Here is a 15,030-nt window from a genome sequence, read left to right as displayed (position 1 = left end):
AAACACACGCCCCCTATTCTCGTTCCTGCGGAGATCAGCCAATCACAAGAGCCCGCTGTCATCAGAGAAGGCGGGGCTACGACACTTTAACCAATCAGGTGCAACCGTGAGATGGCGACAGGCACAGTACAGTAGGACGGTTCAGTCTCTTAATTCAAGGTAAAATGACTGTATAACATACATGTAGCATTGATGAGTTTATTGAGATATGAACATTACAATGTGACTTAAAGGACACTTGCACTGGATACTTCATTTAATAGTATTTGCTAATAGTTCCAGAGGGAAATAGTGTAACAACTTGTTTTTAGCATTTCAATATATTATTTTCATAAATATTTTCTCTCATTTGCTTGCGATTAATGAAGACACAGGTAATGAAAAGCTTGAAGCGAAAACCCTTGTGCATATTCATAAAAATATCACACCACCAGGCACTCACAGTGATGTTAGAATCAAAAATACAATGAATCAAGTCAAACAGCATAATAAATACATGAGTAGTTAATAATTTAAATGATATTCATCAGATTCACGAAATTGATTTTGTGTGAAGTGGAATAGTTTTGCATAAACAGCACAGCTGCCAGGGCTTTCTGCTGAAAACTAATTTAAGTGTCATACAATGTAACATGTTTACAAGAATCAGCCTCTCTCACAAATGACTTCAATCACACTCTGCTCCATGGGGGCGGGGTCCAGGCAGCGGTGGGCAGAGCTCCCCACTATCTCGTCCAGCAGGAAGTGCACGAGGTTTTCATCCGAAACGAAGCGCCACAGATACATCTGAAGGTAGTGACAGTCGACCTGGATCTGCTGCAGCCCGTAACGTCCAAACGTGCGCAGCCGGACACACTCCAGGAACGTCTTGAGGCTGATTTTGATGATTCCTGTCATCACCGACACCTGCAGAGTGAAGGATGCTTAGGAAAAGGGCAGTGATGGATCATCTCTCCTGATTTATCATTGTGTAATTCTGTGCTCACCTTGTTGAACTCGACTGAGCTGAAAATGTCAATCCTCTCAGAAAACAGCTTGTGTATGTTGCTCAAAAGATTAGTGTCCATGGGAGCACTGCGGGCAGAGAGAGCATGTAATCATTTTATCATGTCACACCAGACAACGGAGCTGTTGTGAGCATGATGGTCCAGGACAAACGCAGCTGACTGGCAGGTGTGTACCTCGGCGTGTAGCTGGCGGCGTAGCGGGCTTGTTGCCTGGAGCTACTGTACACAGAGAAAGTCCGTTTGCTGGAATCGCTGCTGTGTGCTTTCCTCACTCCTTCCTCATACAAGAGTCCCACCTGTTTCAAATCACAAAGTTAATAAAGCTGCCAATTTACAATCAGCAAAACAAATGCTTTACCTGCACATCGATAGACGTAGTGTCCTCCACAACCCGCTTCATCACGGCGCGGACATTTCGAGGTTCAATCGTGTTCACCCAGTCTCTCGTCTCCACGCTCTTCCGGAGCATCTGAGAAATGATCAGCCCCTGGACCTGGAAAACATGAAGCAACAGTCAGTGACACGGACACAACTTTGAAAGATGTTCTTTTTCTTCTCCGATCCATCAAACCCAACCTTGACATAATGGTTCAGAAGCTTCTGCGCCGCTTCCCTGGCCTCCGCGCACAAAGCAGTGACAGGAGTGACAGGGCTGTGGTGCTGTGAATACAAAAATGCTATGTTTAGGTTTCACACTTTCAACATATACCAACACTCCAAAAATCAATATCTAGATTAGTTTAGATATCCCAAATGCATCATAGTAATTTAAATTTGAGTTGTTTTGACTTATTATTGACAATTATTTCACTTGTTCTAAGATGTTTCTGACTCAATTCAATACATTTTTCTTTGTGCCAGGTTGATTTATTTGCCGATGGGGAAAGAAAATTGCTCTCGTCCCATTGGCAGTTTTACTTTTGGTAACGCTTTATATCAAATTGAGCTCATTAAGTATTAATAAGGTCTTAATAAGAAATAGTAATTAATAGGCCATGGATAATATGCTTATATTGATATGAATAAGTTGCTATTATACTATTATCTATTAACATACTAATAATAAATGCAAATTCTAACCTTAAAGGGACTATAAGGAGTTTAAAAATTTTAAAGCTAAGTATTTTCCTCCCCCTACATGTTCAAGCCATGTCTTAATGTATAGAATGAGTTCAGACCGTTTCACCACAACGGCCTCTAAAATCCTGCACTGTCACTCAAAAAGTTGTTCGGGTTTGCACAAGCTTAATATAGAAGGTGCAGTTACACATAAGACCAGAGGTGGCAGTAGTGAGTATAAAATAGACTAACTTGCATCTAGCCCCTTTAAAGGAACAGGCCACCGTTTTTCCATACTGAGATTGGTTCTTACCTGAGCTTAGACGAGTTGATATGTACCTGATTGGCATTTGTGCGTGCCCTCAGTCACGCAAAACGACTAAACATGTTGTTAGCATTTGGCCTCTCCCAGTGTATTCCTATAGCTACAAACTTGGTGAAGTTGGAAGCTACCACGCTCTTCCATGGGCACAAAGACCAGACCGGTACATATCAACTCGTCTAAGCTCAGGTAAGACCAGTATGGAAAAACGGTGGCCTGTTCCTTTAATCTCTTACCCCCCGCCTGAACCGAGCGCATTTTCTACAGTTCAGCTTTACCCAAATCTAAAAGCTTCTCGACTGGAGAGCAACAGTGTGATAAAAAGTTACTATTAAAAAAAAAAGCTACTTTTTGTGGCTTTATTTGTTGCTTTTTCATTGTTGTTTTTTTTCCATTGATTTTTGTTTTCGCCATTTTATTGTTGCTTCTCCAGGCTTGCTTTTTTTTTTTTTTTTTTTTTTTTTCGCTTTTTGTTGCATATTTCTCATGCTTTTCTCACTTTTTTGTTGCGTTTTCATCCTCGTTTTGTCACAATTCTGATCCTGTTTTTTTTTAGCTTTTAGATTTGGGTAAAGCCAAACTGGAGAAACTCTAAGCAGATTACTAATGCTTATTAACACCTTATTAATACTTAACAATTACTTAATATCAAGCAATACCAAACTTTCTTATTTCAAGCGAGGATCGATAGATCAGGGAGAAAAGTCTTAATGAGAGAAAACTGCTCAAAGCAACATTAATATTCTCAGATCAAGCTTGATATTTAGTTTTTGTAGAGAAATAGAGAAATGACTGAAATGAATAAAAACAAAACAAAAACCTTCTGCAGTTTAGTCGACATATAGTGTAATATAACAGAAAATAATCTCTCTTTTCATTTCATTTATGGATCTGAGGTTTGTGTCCTTGCCTGCACCAGGAACTGCTCATCGGTCAGAGTGAGTATGTACGAGATGGCGGACGTCTCGTAGTCCAGGCAGAGGCGGGACAGCAGCAGCAGGAGGGCGGGAGGGGTGGAGCCGCCCTTGTCTCCGGCACTTTCGCAGAACTGACGCGAAGACTGGCACACGAACCTGATGAAGCTCACCACCAGGCTCTCGCGAACGCCTTTGCTGCAGAATTCACCCTACGGAGGAGAGAACAGACGAGTGGAGGCGCCATCAGCCTAATTGTACAGAGGGGGAAACGAAAGTGGCGACGACACAGGAAGTGTTTGAACGCTATCATTATTTAATCAGTAGATCAGTTCACCGTGTGGTACTTTTAAAACTTTTTATATGCTTTGATTAAACCAGACAATAGATGCAATCAGCCTTATTTTTGTAGAGGGAGCCGGCCTAATCTTTTGAGCTCAAGATAGATCTAGAGGCGGCTTTCAGTGGGAACAGCGAGGGTCACATAAGAGAGGTCTGAAGTTTGTCCGTCGGGTTTTTTTTTATTTTTTTATTAATAAATCCTTCGACTACCAAACCCCATGTGCCAATAATTGTCATGGGAGTTTGTAATCGGCAGGTTTACAGCCAAATTTTACGATTTTTGTTTGTTAACCCCATCTAAAAGCTTCTTGACTGGACTACACCCTTAAAGGAGCTATACCTGATTTCACTTCTCGAAATGGAATGAAATTTATTTTGTCCTACTTTAGTATATTGTAAACTCAAACGTTTGTGGGGAAAACAACGTGCATCCAATTATAAAAGATTCGTATCAATTTCCTAAACTATTAGGCTATTTTTGTGAAAGTGAGCCGTAAAAGTGACGTTGCAAGTTGGGAATTGTGCTTATAAAACGTGTCCCTGTAAAGAATTTGAAAATTACGAATGCGTTTGGACGACAACCATTATAATTTTGTGGCTTCCCCTTTCATGGTTTGCAACCAAAAAAAATCAGGTATAGGGCCTTTGGAACAGGCCACCGGTTTTCCATACTGAGATATGTTCTTACCTGAGCTTAGACGAGTTGATGTGTACCTGTCTGGACCTTGTGTGTGCCCTCGGTCACACAAAACAACCAAAGATGTTGTTAGCATTTGGCCTCTCCCAATGTGTTCCTATAGCTCCAAACGGGGGTGAAGTTGGAAGCTACCACGCTCTTCCACAGGCACGCACAAAGAAGGTGCGTATCAACTCGTCTAAGCTCAGGTAAGAGCGAATTTTTATACTCACTACTGCCACCTCAGGTCATATGTGCAACTGCACCTTCTATATTAAGCTCGTGCATGACGGCAATTCAGACCCGAATTAACAACTTTCTGAGTGACAGTGCAGGATTTTAGAGGCAGTTGTGGTGAACAGGTCTGGGCTCATTCTACACATTAGGACATGGCTGGAACATGCTTTTAGGTTTGGTTAAAGTTGAACTGGAGAAAATGTCCTCAGTTAAGGCGGGGGTTTAGAGGTTAAATGAAACAGGAGGACAGCTTTTGTTATTGTTTGAGCTGAGGCTTGTATTAAAGATATGTCTAAGTTCATGAATCAGCTACGTGTATAGATTATGTGTGTGTTAGATGGTCCCTAAATGCTTCCCAAAGAAGAAATCTATAACCTTTTAACTCAAACCAAAACCACTCCGTCCCCTAACCCTCCACTGGAAAGACGCCTTAGGACTCGGGTGTGAATGTCGTTGTGTGCTCATGTTAACAGTATATGTCCTACTGACCTTGAAGTACGGCTTATTGGAGAACGTGATGTCTTTAGCCGTGAACAGGTGCACAGACGCCAGCACGGTCTTGATCTGATTGAGGATGGAGGACGACAGGGAGGAGAGCAGCTCCGGCAAACTGCTGGGGTTGTTGTCTCTGCCCGACGCCGGCCCCCCCACGCCCGAACCTCCCGTCACCGAGAGACGGGGCGTGGCCAGGGCCTGCCTCACGTCCGTCAGACTGTCCATGTAGAAGCTCTGCAGCGCGCTCAAGTACTGCTTCACGCGCTCGTTTGCCGCACGGATCACAATCTCCGTGCCCCGGTGCGGGACGGACGACCCGGGGAGCAGTTTGGACACCGCCTGCAGTCTGCGGTGGAAGCGGTCCAAAGCTCGCACCAGTAGAGAGTTATCCCCCACGCCTTTCTCCTCCTGTATCCTCCGCTCCACAAGGGAGAAATACCGGGCGGCGAGATCGTCTACAAATACTTGCAGCTTCCCGTTTGCCATCTGGGGAATATTCTTGGTTGCAAGCTCACCAGTTTGAGGGTGGTTGATAAACAGTTCTTGATAAGACATAATTACTAAGCATAAGCTGCTGACAAACTCGTTGCAGCCGCGGTCGATGAACTCGAGGATGTCAGTTTTGAGCGAGGAGGCGGAGGAGGCGAGCGCTTTGGGAGAGCCGCCGGGGGGTGATCCAGGAGCTACACCTGATGAGGCTTTTTGTGCAGAAGCAGCAGAGGCATCTTTTACAGCGGGCGCATCCGGAGTTATCTCTGCCTCCAGGCCCAGGAGATCCGACTCGAGTCGAGATCGAGCGTGGCCGAGGAATTTATCGCACAGCTCCTCCGCGGGTTCATCCAGCTGTAGCAGCAGCTCCACACACTCCGATAAGTCTTTGGAACTTGTGCCACCATCCCTACGGGTGCAATCAAACAAGCAGATGGAAGAAATATGAACTGAATAATTCACACCAGGAGAAGGTTAACTTTGCACAATCTCCCAAAATCAACAAGAAACAGATAAAGTTACTGTAGTAGGATACGGCCTTACAGTGGGACAGAGCAAACACTTTAATAGAGGGTTATCTTAGCTCTGATGCCGGCCATTGATAATAAGTGTTGTCATTTAGACTTGATCAAATTTAGTCTAAAAACAATTAAAACTGCTTGTGTATATTGAGTTTTTATTATTGGTATGAAATATCTACTTATTACTGTAGCACATTTTTGTTAGACTGCACAGGTTGCAGAAATTACATTAATTAACTATTTTTGTGCAGGAGCAATCAGAGCAAGGTGCCAGAAAGTAAACATAACTGGCCTCACCTGAACTTTTGCCTCAGCTCTTGAGCCAGCTTGTCCATGATGGCGTGACAGTCGTCCTGGATGCCCTTGAAGGACGGGAGATGGCTGTATTGCTGCAGCACGCAGCGGGCTCTGCGGTGCGAGTTCACAGCCTGAGCATAGGCCTGCAACTCCAGACACTTGTTGAGCCTGGCAGGAAGCTCAAAGAGAAACTGAAGCTTCCTTAACAATGTGTGGACCCCTGGAAGAGACAATCATCATTTCATTTTGCCATTAATCAGACACCACACTCACTTTTCTTTGACTGTTGTCTGACCTGAGAGTTTAGTAATCTGCACATGTTGGTCCTGAAGCGTGCCGCTGATTCGAGCACTGAACTCGGTGATGGCTGCCATATTTGCAGAAAGACAATCCATTTCATCCTCCATCTTTTTAAAATCATTCTTCATCTTTCTTATTGTGTCTGAAAAAGTATAATGATCATGTAGGATTGACTTTACATAGCAGAAACGTATATATAAAAATTACAATTCAATACCTGTTGCTGATATGAACTTATTGTAGTTTTCATACACCAGTGTCTGCATGTCACTGTCCAGAGAGCGGATCTGTTTGACCATACATGTCTCATGATCCATTAACTCTCCAAGAGAGCACTCTCTTCTCAGCTGTCAAAATAAAAGAGCAAACATAAACAAACACAACATTTGAAATCTTCACTGTATTCATTGTAACAGGTCCCTATAAAGAAGCTCAATTATTTTACTGCATTTTGTGGAAAGATGAATCATGAATTTCCAATAAAAAAAAATCAGACTTTGGGACAATCATCTCAGGGGCGAGGGTGTGAATGATAAATAGGAAATGATCATCAAAGAGTCATTACAAATTCATGACTGTATTCATAGACTTTGCATAAACATACATCATAACCAGGTAATTATGGCAGTACCTTGTTGAGGTAAAGCTCCGGGTCGAAATGAGGCCCATTGATATCGCAGGGATCCAAGGACTCAGCCAACTCCGGCGCCTTTCCTTCATCATTCAGCCCATAGTAGAGCTTCAGCATCCCGTGCACCTTGCGTTTCTTACTGGCATCGTCACCCACGGAACCGTCCACCTCGGTGTCCATTTTCTACTCGCTTTAAAATATATCAATACGAGGCGGCTAACCCAGACGAGACACGGTACTTGAAGCTGTTGTGGGAAAAGTGCCACAAAATTCGACTTAAATTACACCGAAAGTTGACGAATATTAATTATAGATAACAGCACATATTCATCTTTGAGCCAAAGCCGCAAGACAGCCCTGCAATCAATACAAAAACGATATAACTGAGAACAAATCCAGTCTACTAGCAAAACAGCGACGCTACTTCCGGGTTCGTAGCCTATCCCGTGACAGGACGACACACACGTCGACAAAGAGTAGAATTGTCAAGAGCATTACTTCCCCCTTGCACCGGAAATAGGTAAAAAATAAAACAAGAAATGAAAAATAAGTTTCCATCATTTAATATTTATTTATAAAAGCGCACTGTACATGCTTCCGTTAATCAAAGCAGAGCATAAATGCCAAAAAGGGAGAAAACAAAGCTTGAGCAAGTATTGAATACCGTACAAACATGAAATGTGAAGTTCACAATTCAACAAGAAAGAAAAAGGGGAGTCTGCATTTTACTAAACATTGCACCAAAACATCAAGAGAAAACCGTAGAAATTAATAGGCACTTAATGATTTGAGGTGGATCCTTTAAATAAGTAGTTACATTTATGTAAATAAAAAAGTGAAAATTACTACACCAACAAAGTATACAAAAGATCAGCAGGTGTAAAACAGTGGATTGTATTTATAGTGCAGTATCAGTTGTCATTTGTTGGAATGACTATTCTACAATAAAACATGCAGGGAACAGGACAGCAAAAGTGGTTCATCAGGGATTAGTTGAGGAATACCGAGGGCAACATACTGTACTTTTGATGTTCAGAAGAACCTGGGCACTCGCCCTTAAGGAGCAAGTACAAGTGGAAGGCTGAGATAATCTTTGAATGGCTTGTAGCGAAGTGAACCTCTTCAGAAATAAAACGGTTATCATTTGCTTTATCTGAGGCATCACACAGTAAAGTAACAGGCTTCCTTTGGCATGATTGTAACAGCATATTTCAGGTTTTATAAAGTATTTTGTTCCCATAACACTGTTAATCTACAATTAACACTCTTTGCAATTACTTTAGTTCAGTCTATTGAAATTCAAGTTGAATAAATCACATCGTGTTCAAAGTAGAAATATTGTATTGCATCAGTTTTTCATTGCTTTTCATTTCAGAAACAATCAAAAGCCGTCTTTTAAAAATTTAGAATAGTACATGTAATGACTGTCGAGTATCTCCACATAAAACATGACTCATTAAATCAGATAACGGAGACGATGGCAGTGAATATGGTAAACACGAAAGTCAGTAAACCTCAACAGTGTTAAATGTATTACTTTGTTCCATTAGGCTAAGCTGTTTCAGTTTCCTTTTCAAGCACAAGCACTCGGTTAAAAACATGACTGCTATACTATACACTCCCTGTTTGACCAAATGTAATTAACGAAGGATGGGTCATATAGGGTATATTTACTACAATAACCACAGGTATAATCAAGCGCCCTTATGGCACCATGCAGCTGAGTTAGGAAACAAGGCACAGTCAGGATAAAAGGGCATTGAGGGCCACGTCGTTCACTGAAGAACTTAGTGGTGGAGGGCCATTTTCATTTCAATGATTCACATTCAATTATCCGCATTGACGGTAAAGATGCATCCAATATCCATCAAATTGTATTTACATAGCAAAAAATTATAGTTTTTAATGTTATGATGATGCAAGTGGCAAAAAACGCCAATGACTAAATGGAACAATTTAGCAGGAAGCCTGAGGGTCAGCAAAATCAGTGGTTCTGGGGCCACATTGGACACATTCGGCCTAAAATGTCACTACAACAAGTTAACTGAATCATTATAAACTATTTCTCAAACGGGAGAGCCCAGAGAAGTATGAAAGAAAGAGGTTTTACTGTGGCAGCACCACAGAGACGTGTACCAGAGAACATTGCCCAAGAATACTGCAGATTATTGTTTTTGATTGCCTGGACATTATGTACTGAGATATGACAGGATTTAAGCGTTTCTACAACCTCAACATTTGATGAGACTTGTTCTTTTACTTCTGACAAACCTTGAAGACTGGAAGAGTTTGTTTTTCACATTACTATATTCTCTTTATATACACAACTTCAAGATATAAATATGATCACTTTAAACTCAGATCCCTCACTTGGTCCTTTCCACATGAATATATTAATGCTTACAAGTGTCTCCACATTCAACGACGCAGTGTAAAGGTTCGGTCTTTGAAGGCAAAAGGAGAGTTGTTGAAATGTTAACCCTGCTCCAGACCGTCTGTCACTTGAACAGAGGAGTAAGAGGATAGTGTCGCCTGTCGAGCAAAGAAGGAAGCGGCTCTTTTTGGTTTCAAGCGCTTGATTTCCTTTCCTGAAAGACAACCAAAGCTCTGTTAATCTGAAAATACATTGTACGTATAACAGTAGAATACAGGGTGGAATGTGTGAGAGGTTTAATGATAGAACTCACCATTGTCCACGTAGCTGATGGTATTTAGTGAATGGACACGACTGCAGACAACACTGCTTTGTCTGCGCAGTAACCCGCGGCGCCCTCCTCGCCCGGTCTTGTTGCTGGAGTCTTTACCGGAGGTTTGAGACTGGCTTGCCTCGCCGTCTGTGTCCACCGCTGCTGCTGCTGCCTCCGCCACGCAGTTCAGCTCCACGCAGAACTCAATGAAGCCGCTCATGAGCTCAGCCTGTGTGACAAACAAGACCTTTACACCTTGTAGTTACACTTATTGAACTACGACATTATTCAGCATTGGAACAGGAGTAATCAATGACTATACGTTTGTTAAGTGTGACATCACGACTTTCCGCTTCCGGGTCCTAGCATACCGGCTAATATGCGAGAAAAAACCCCATTAAAAACTCTTTAATACCACAATCAATTCTGAAACTCAATGGGGAGTGACTGAACCTACTTATTTCTCAGACTCATTAGACAAAAATGCCACACCTACTGCTAAAAAATAATTATTTACTATAGTCGGTACTTCCGGGGTTAGCGTAGCTGCTGCGCCGTTAGCATTAGCGCAGTAGGTACACCATTTTTGGCTACTGGGCCTGATAAATAAGTATGTTCAGTAACTCTCTGTTGAGTTTCAGAAATATTGATTGTGGTATTAAAGAGTTTTTTGTAGTTTCTCTCACATCTACGACCCCGGAAGTAGAGCTGTGAGGTCAGCACTTAACAAACGTATTACCATATCTGAAAGCTTCAAGGTGCAAAATCCACCACGGAATTGCTGGCACGTGCCTGTTTTGAATAGATTTTGAGCAGCTTGTTGACAGGAGTACCATCCTCTTCGCCATCAAACTCCAGCCACAGCATATGAGAGTCCCCTTCCTCTTCTGGGTAAGTGTGGTCCCAAGACAATTCACTGAATTTCAGACCAAGAAGTACGTGCTAAAAACAACAACAACAAAAATAGTAAAACATACATGTACATGCCCAGGCAGGTTACTGACAGTTTTGACAAGCACCTTTTCTTTTACATCCATGACATACACTCCCTCCAGACAGATTCCAACAATGACAGCTTTGCGTCGAACTCTGTGAAGGATTCCTTGCACAGGTTTGTCAATATCCCCATAGAAGAAGCCACATCTGTTGATTGCGCCATGAAAATATGCATGAATATGATTTTCTTTGAACCTGTTTGGGCACTAAAGACATTACGTACCCATAATAAGGCAGAGCGTGGCATGTGTTGAGGTAACGTTGTAGGAGCTGTGTGGTCTCAGAGGAGTTTCCCGCTGAAGGGCTGATCTTTCTGTATTCTTCCAGAAGGCTCTGCTCCAAACCGGCCTGACGACTCGACTTTCCTCTCAGGGTCGACAGCAGTCCTCCACTTCCCAAAGCAACATGAGCAGGCAGAAACGACGACAGCTTCTTTTCTCTGTGGGTAAACAAATGACACAATAATCCATTAGCCGAAATGAAAGGATGTTTCATTAAAATTATGTTTAGTTCAAATTGACCAAGTAGTGTTTCTATAGCACACCGAGACTTGGGTTAAACTGAGCTTCTAACTTTGATAACATGCATCGGAAAACTTCAATCTCAAGAAAGCCTCTTACTTTAACGTAGTTGTTAGCTTTTGGCTCTCTAGTCCACTTCCTTCCTCAATCGCGAGGCTCAAAGCCCCAAGGCTGGTCCAGTGTTCTGGGTCGCAGGGATATCGTCCACTAAGTATGTTGCTTTTGGCTTCTTCGTACAATAGCCTTAGAACAGCCTCATCTTCTATCTGATAAGTTAAAGTAGAATTTAAGAACAACAATAATTTAAAAATCACGTCAAACACATTTACGATGGTCATGTATGCACGTTACCAGAAGCTCTTTTGATTTAGGATAAAAAACATTGCGACGGTACTGAAGAAAAGGTTCATCTGAGGAGAAGAAAATGGTTCAGTTTAACATAAAAAAAAGACAAAGCCTGACTCATTCTGCTGTCAAATGCAAACACTTGACTGAAAAACATGTAATAAATCCCACACAATTACCTTGAGATATGTCTTCCTCTGAGGCCTCAGTGAAACGATACAGCAGGTCGTGCCATTGTCGGCATAATTTGTAGGGCTGATGCCTTGATTTCAACTGCAGTTCTGCACATAACAATGCATGAACACAGTTAGAAAACACAAACACATGTTCCTGTTCGACTAACGTGTCTTACCAAGCAAGGGAGAACACAACCAGCAGGCAAAAACATCCTGTACCGAGTCAGGGATGTTCAAAGCCTCCCGCACACTGCGCCCCAGCTCCTGGACCGTGACACTACCAAGGCTTTCCACTGTTAAATGTACTGCACTCTCTCCAAACAGATATACGAGCACATCTTGGGCTGGGGGGGACGTAAGAGGAGAGCACAATCAAGTACATGCAGACTACTTTTACCGTCTTATGATCGTTATGTTTGCCTTACCACGAGAAAGTGTGGCAGACGAGGCGACGCTTCCTCGCTGAGACAGATTATCTGAGGAATCTGGTGGAAAATTGACCTCATCTCCTTCCATTCCCACTATGTAAAGCAAAAGACAGCATCAGAGCCTAAACAGTGAATACGACTTCAAATATAATTCAATAGCACCAGTTTGATCTCCTACTTATAAAGCCTTTCACACTATATCCATACAGCACCTATTTCTGCCAGATTACCACTGCTTTACGTGGGCGCCATCATGTGGTAGGAAACAACAAAAACACACAGAAACCTCTCAAATCCACAACCACTGGCCTCACCCTCAACACAGGCGTTCAATCTGTTTTCCACCACAAGACCTTTCATAGCACAAGCACACACTTGGGTAGAAACAACAATAACAACGACACTGGGTAGATGAGAGGTTGAGAAATACTTGGGTGTGAACAACTGAGGCCTAGAATAGCTAGCATGAGCTAACAAAGTAAAGTTTTCATGAGCTGAATCATTTGTAACATCTAAACAAAGGACAAGTATTTGCTAGACGAGCTCACGCGCTGAAGACACTTCTTTGACACTGCGACAGACTTTCTGCAGATGTTAACATGTCTTTAACATACCTCACTTTGCTGGGAGATGTCCTGTCCTTTCTACTTTGTTTTGACAATCCAAGCAGCTGAGCCAGATCGATTTAGAAACGATTTTTTTAGCAGGAGTGTGCCAGCCACATGACTAAAACCATCTCATAACCTACTCTCAAGGTATTTGTCATTAGATCAGGACTGAGTGTTTGCTAATGGCTAGCACCGTTAGCTTCCGGGGCGGCTGCTACAACAACAGTCCCTCTGCTGTAAGGCTGCTACTACTGGGCGTGACTGTCGAGTTAACACACATCCAAAAACACATGCTGACAGTCACCAATGTGTCAGTGATGATGATTCAAAGAAACTTGTTTTAGACACAAAACCAACAAGGCTGATTTACAACAAATGTTAGAGTCGATGCAGCTCTGGTGAGTTACTTACTTTAACAAACGTATTTCACCGATCAACTCAGATCTTTTGTTTGGGAGGTGTAATGTCAGTTTAAGCTCACACATTTTCCACACAAAATAAAGTACGAACATACCTCTTCAGCAAAGAGATTCAAAATAGTGCAGTGAGCAATCCCAAAATCCAGTCAGAGAAAAGCGCCGCGCTGTCGGAAAATCACGTGACCCCGGCGTCACTGACAGCGCTGAAACAGAGCCCTGAGATTTAGTACCATGGAAAAAACAAAACACAGGACTGTTATTTGTTTTTTTGTGTGTACTTTTTTTTTATTTTTCTTATTTTAAAGAAATAAACTAAATCCGCGGAAAAGATTAAAAATCTGCCCGATTCCACGACGTAACCGCGGACCTGGCAACCCTGCAGAGATTAGTCAAAGAATGGATTTGTATGAGGACCTAACCTACTTCTCTGCAAGTTTAAATGCTTCACACATTTAATAGAATGCGATCGCCTGGGCCTGCAATTTCATGTAACATAACGTAGTATTAAAGTAGGTTATTTTGCCTAAAGTCCCTTTACTGACTTCCTTTTTCTATTAGGAGAGGAGGGGGAGGCAGCTTCTCTCTCTCCTTATTGTGGGGGTGGTTGGGGTGGTTCCTTGTTTGATTTTTACATATTCTCCTCATTTTGCATTCTTCAGATTGTTACTTTAAACCCAATTAACCTATTGGCTTCCTTAAGTCAAGGAGAGGTGAGCCTCACACAGCCTCTTTATTTGTATGGCACATTTCATGTACATGTACAACTCAATGTGCCTCACAGCAACACCAGACACAATAAAAAATGCAATAAAAAGTATTAAAAACACAATAAAATGACATAAAAAAAAAATATATGTATATTGTATATATTAAAATTTGTTATAATAAAATCAATTGCCATAAGCAGCAGTAAAAAGGTGTCCCTTTTAGCCTGGACTTAAACATAACAAAGACACATGTATGTTTGTTTGTTCTTTTTGGGATGTTTTTCAACAATAGTTATATCTGTAATAAATGCTTGTATTTTATCAAATTTATTGGGTGAAATGGTCAGTGTTGGGAAAGTTCATATGTTTGTATTACATATTACTGTCTCAAAAATGTAGCAGAGTTACACTATCGAGCAAAAGTGCAGTCAAAGATTTTCTTTTCCTTCACTTTCCCCTTTTCTCGTGTTTTGTGTTGAAGACATAAACTGCATTATACACTGGTGTCCAACTTGATTTAGTGCCGCATTTTATTATTTCATTTATTATTTTTATAGTTTGGCATTTTTTCTTTGTGCATCAATACAAACCATTTAAATGCTCTTACTTTAATTTTAATGACTAATATATAACTGCATTTTAAGTAATATGTTTTTATTCCTAAATTACTGAAAAGAGTAATATATTTATATAACTCGTTGCTTTTGTTATATGTTTCTCCAACAGTGGAAATGGTTCGTGCAGTGGCTTTAAGTTGTGGGATGTCCTGGACAAGTCTGGTTAAATGTGACATAAAGTTTACTCTCCGTGTTGGCATGTTCAATCAAATGGTCTTCAAATTGCTTACCCTTTA

The 15,030-nt window shown here is 41.6% G+C and overlaps 2 protein-coding genes across 2 annotated transcripts; both read right to left on the bottom strand.

Moving 5' to 3' along the window:
- Positions 1 to 252: 252 nt before the first annotated feature.
- vps51 (VPS51 subunit of GARP complex) lies at positions 253 to 7,722 on the bottom strand. Its single transcript, XM_079566145.1, has 11 exons — positions 7,291 to 7,722; positions 6,877 to 7,006; positions 6,655 to 6,801; positions 6,360 to 6,579; positions 5,047 to 5,950; positions 3,299 to 3,514; positions 1,584 to 1,667; positions 1,366 to 1,500; positions 1,182 to 1,303; positions 987 to 1,074; positions 253 to 906 (listed from the first exon to the last, which is right to left on the bottom strand). The coding sequence occupies exons 1-11, from the start codon at positions 7,468 to 7,470 to the stop codon at positions 646 to 648; spliced, it is 2,487 nt and encodes an 828-aa protein (XP_079422271.1). The 5' UTR covers positions 7,471 to 7,722; the 3' UTR covers positions 253 to 645.
- Positions 7,723 to 9,266: 1,544 nt separating this feature from the next.
- On the bottom strand, positions 9,267 to 13,645 carry frmd8 (FERM domain containing 8). Its single transcript, XM_079566434.1, has 11 exons — positions 13,566 to 13,645; positions 12,441 to 12,536; positions 12,192 to 12,359; positions 12,019 to 12,120; positions 11,846 to 11,904; positions 11,594 to 11,760; positions 11,197 to 11,412; positions 10,997 to 11,120; positions 10,770 to 10,919; positions 9,978 to 10,206; positions 9,267 to 9,878 (listed from the first exon to the last, which is right to left on the bottom strand). The coding sequence occupies exons 2-11, from the start codon at positions 12,529 to 12,531 to the stop codon at positions 9,766 to 9,768; spliced, it is 1,419 nt and encodes a 472-aa protein (XP_079422560.1). The 5' UTR covers positions 12,532 to 12,536; positions 13,566 to 13,645; the 3' UTR covers positions 9,267 to 9,765.
- Between the last annotated feature and the right edge of the window lie 1,385 nt (positions 13,646 to 15,030).

Source organism: Gobius niger (assembly GCF_951799975.1).
Source record: "Gobius niger genome assembly, chromosome: 11".
NCBI lineage: Eukaryota > Metazoa > Chordata > Actinopteri > Gobiiformes > Gobiidae > Gobius > Gobius niger.
This window is presented reverse-complemented; position numbering and strand designations above follow the sequence as displayed.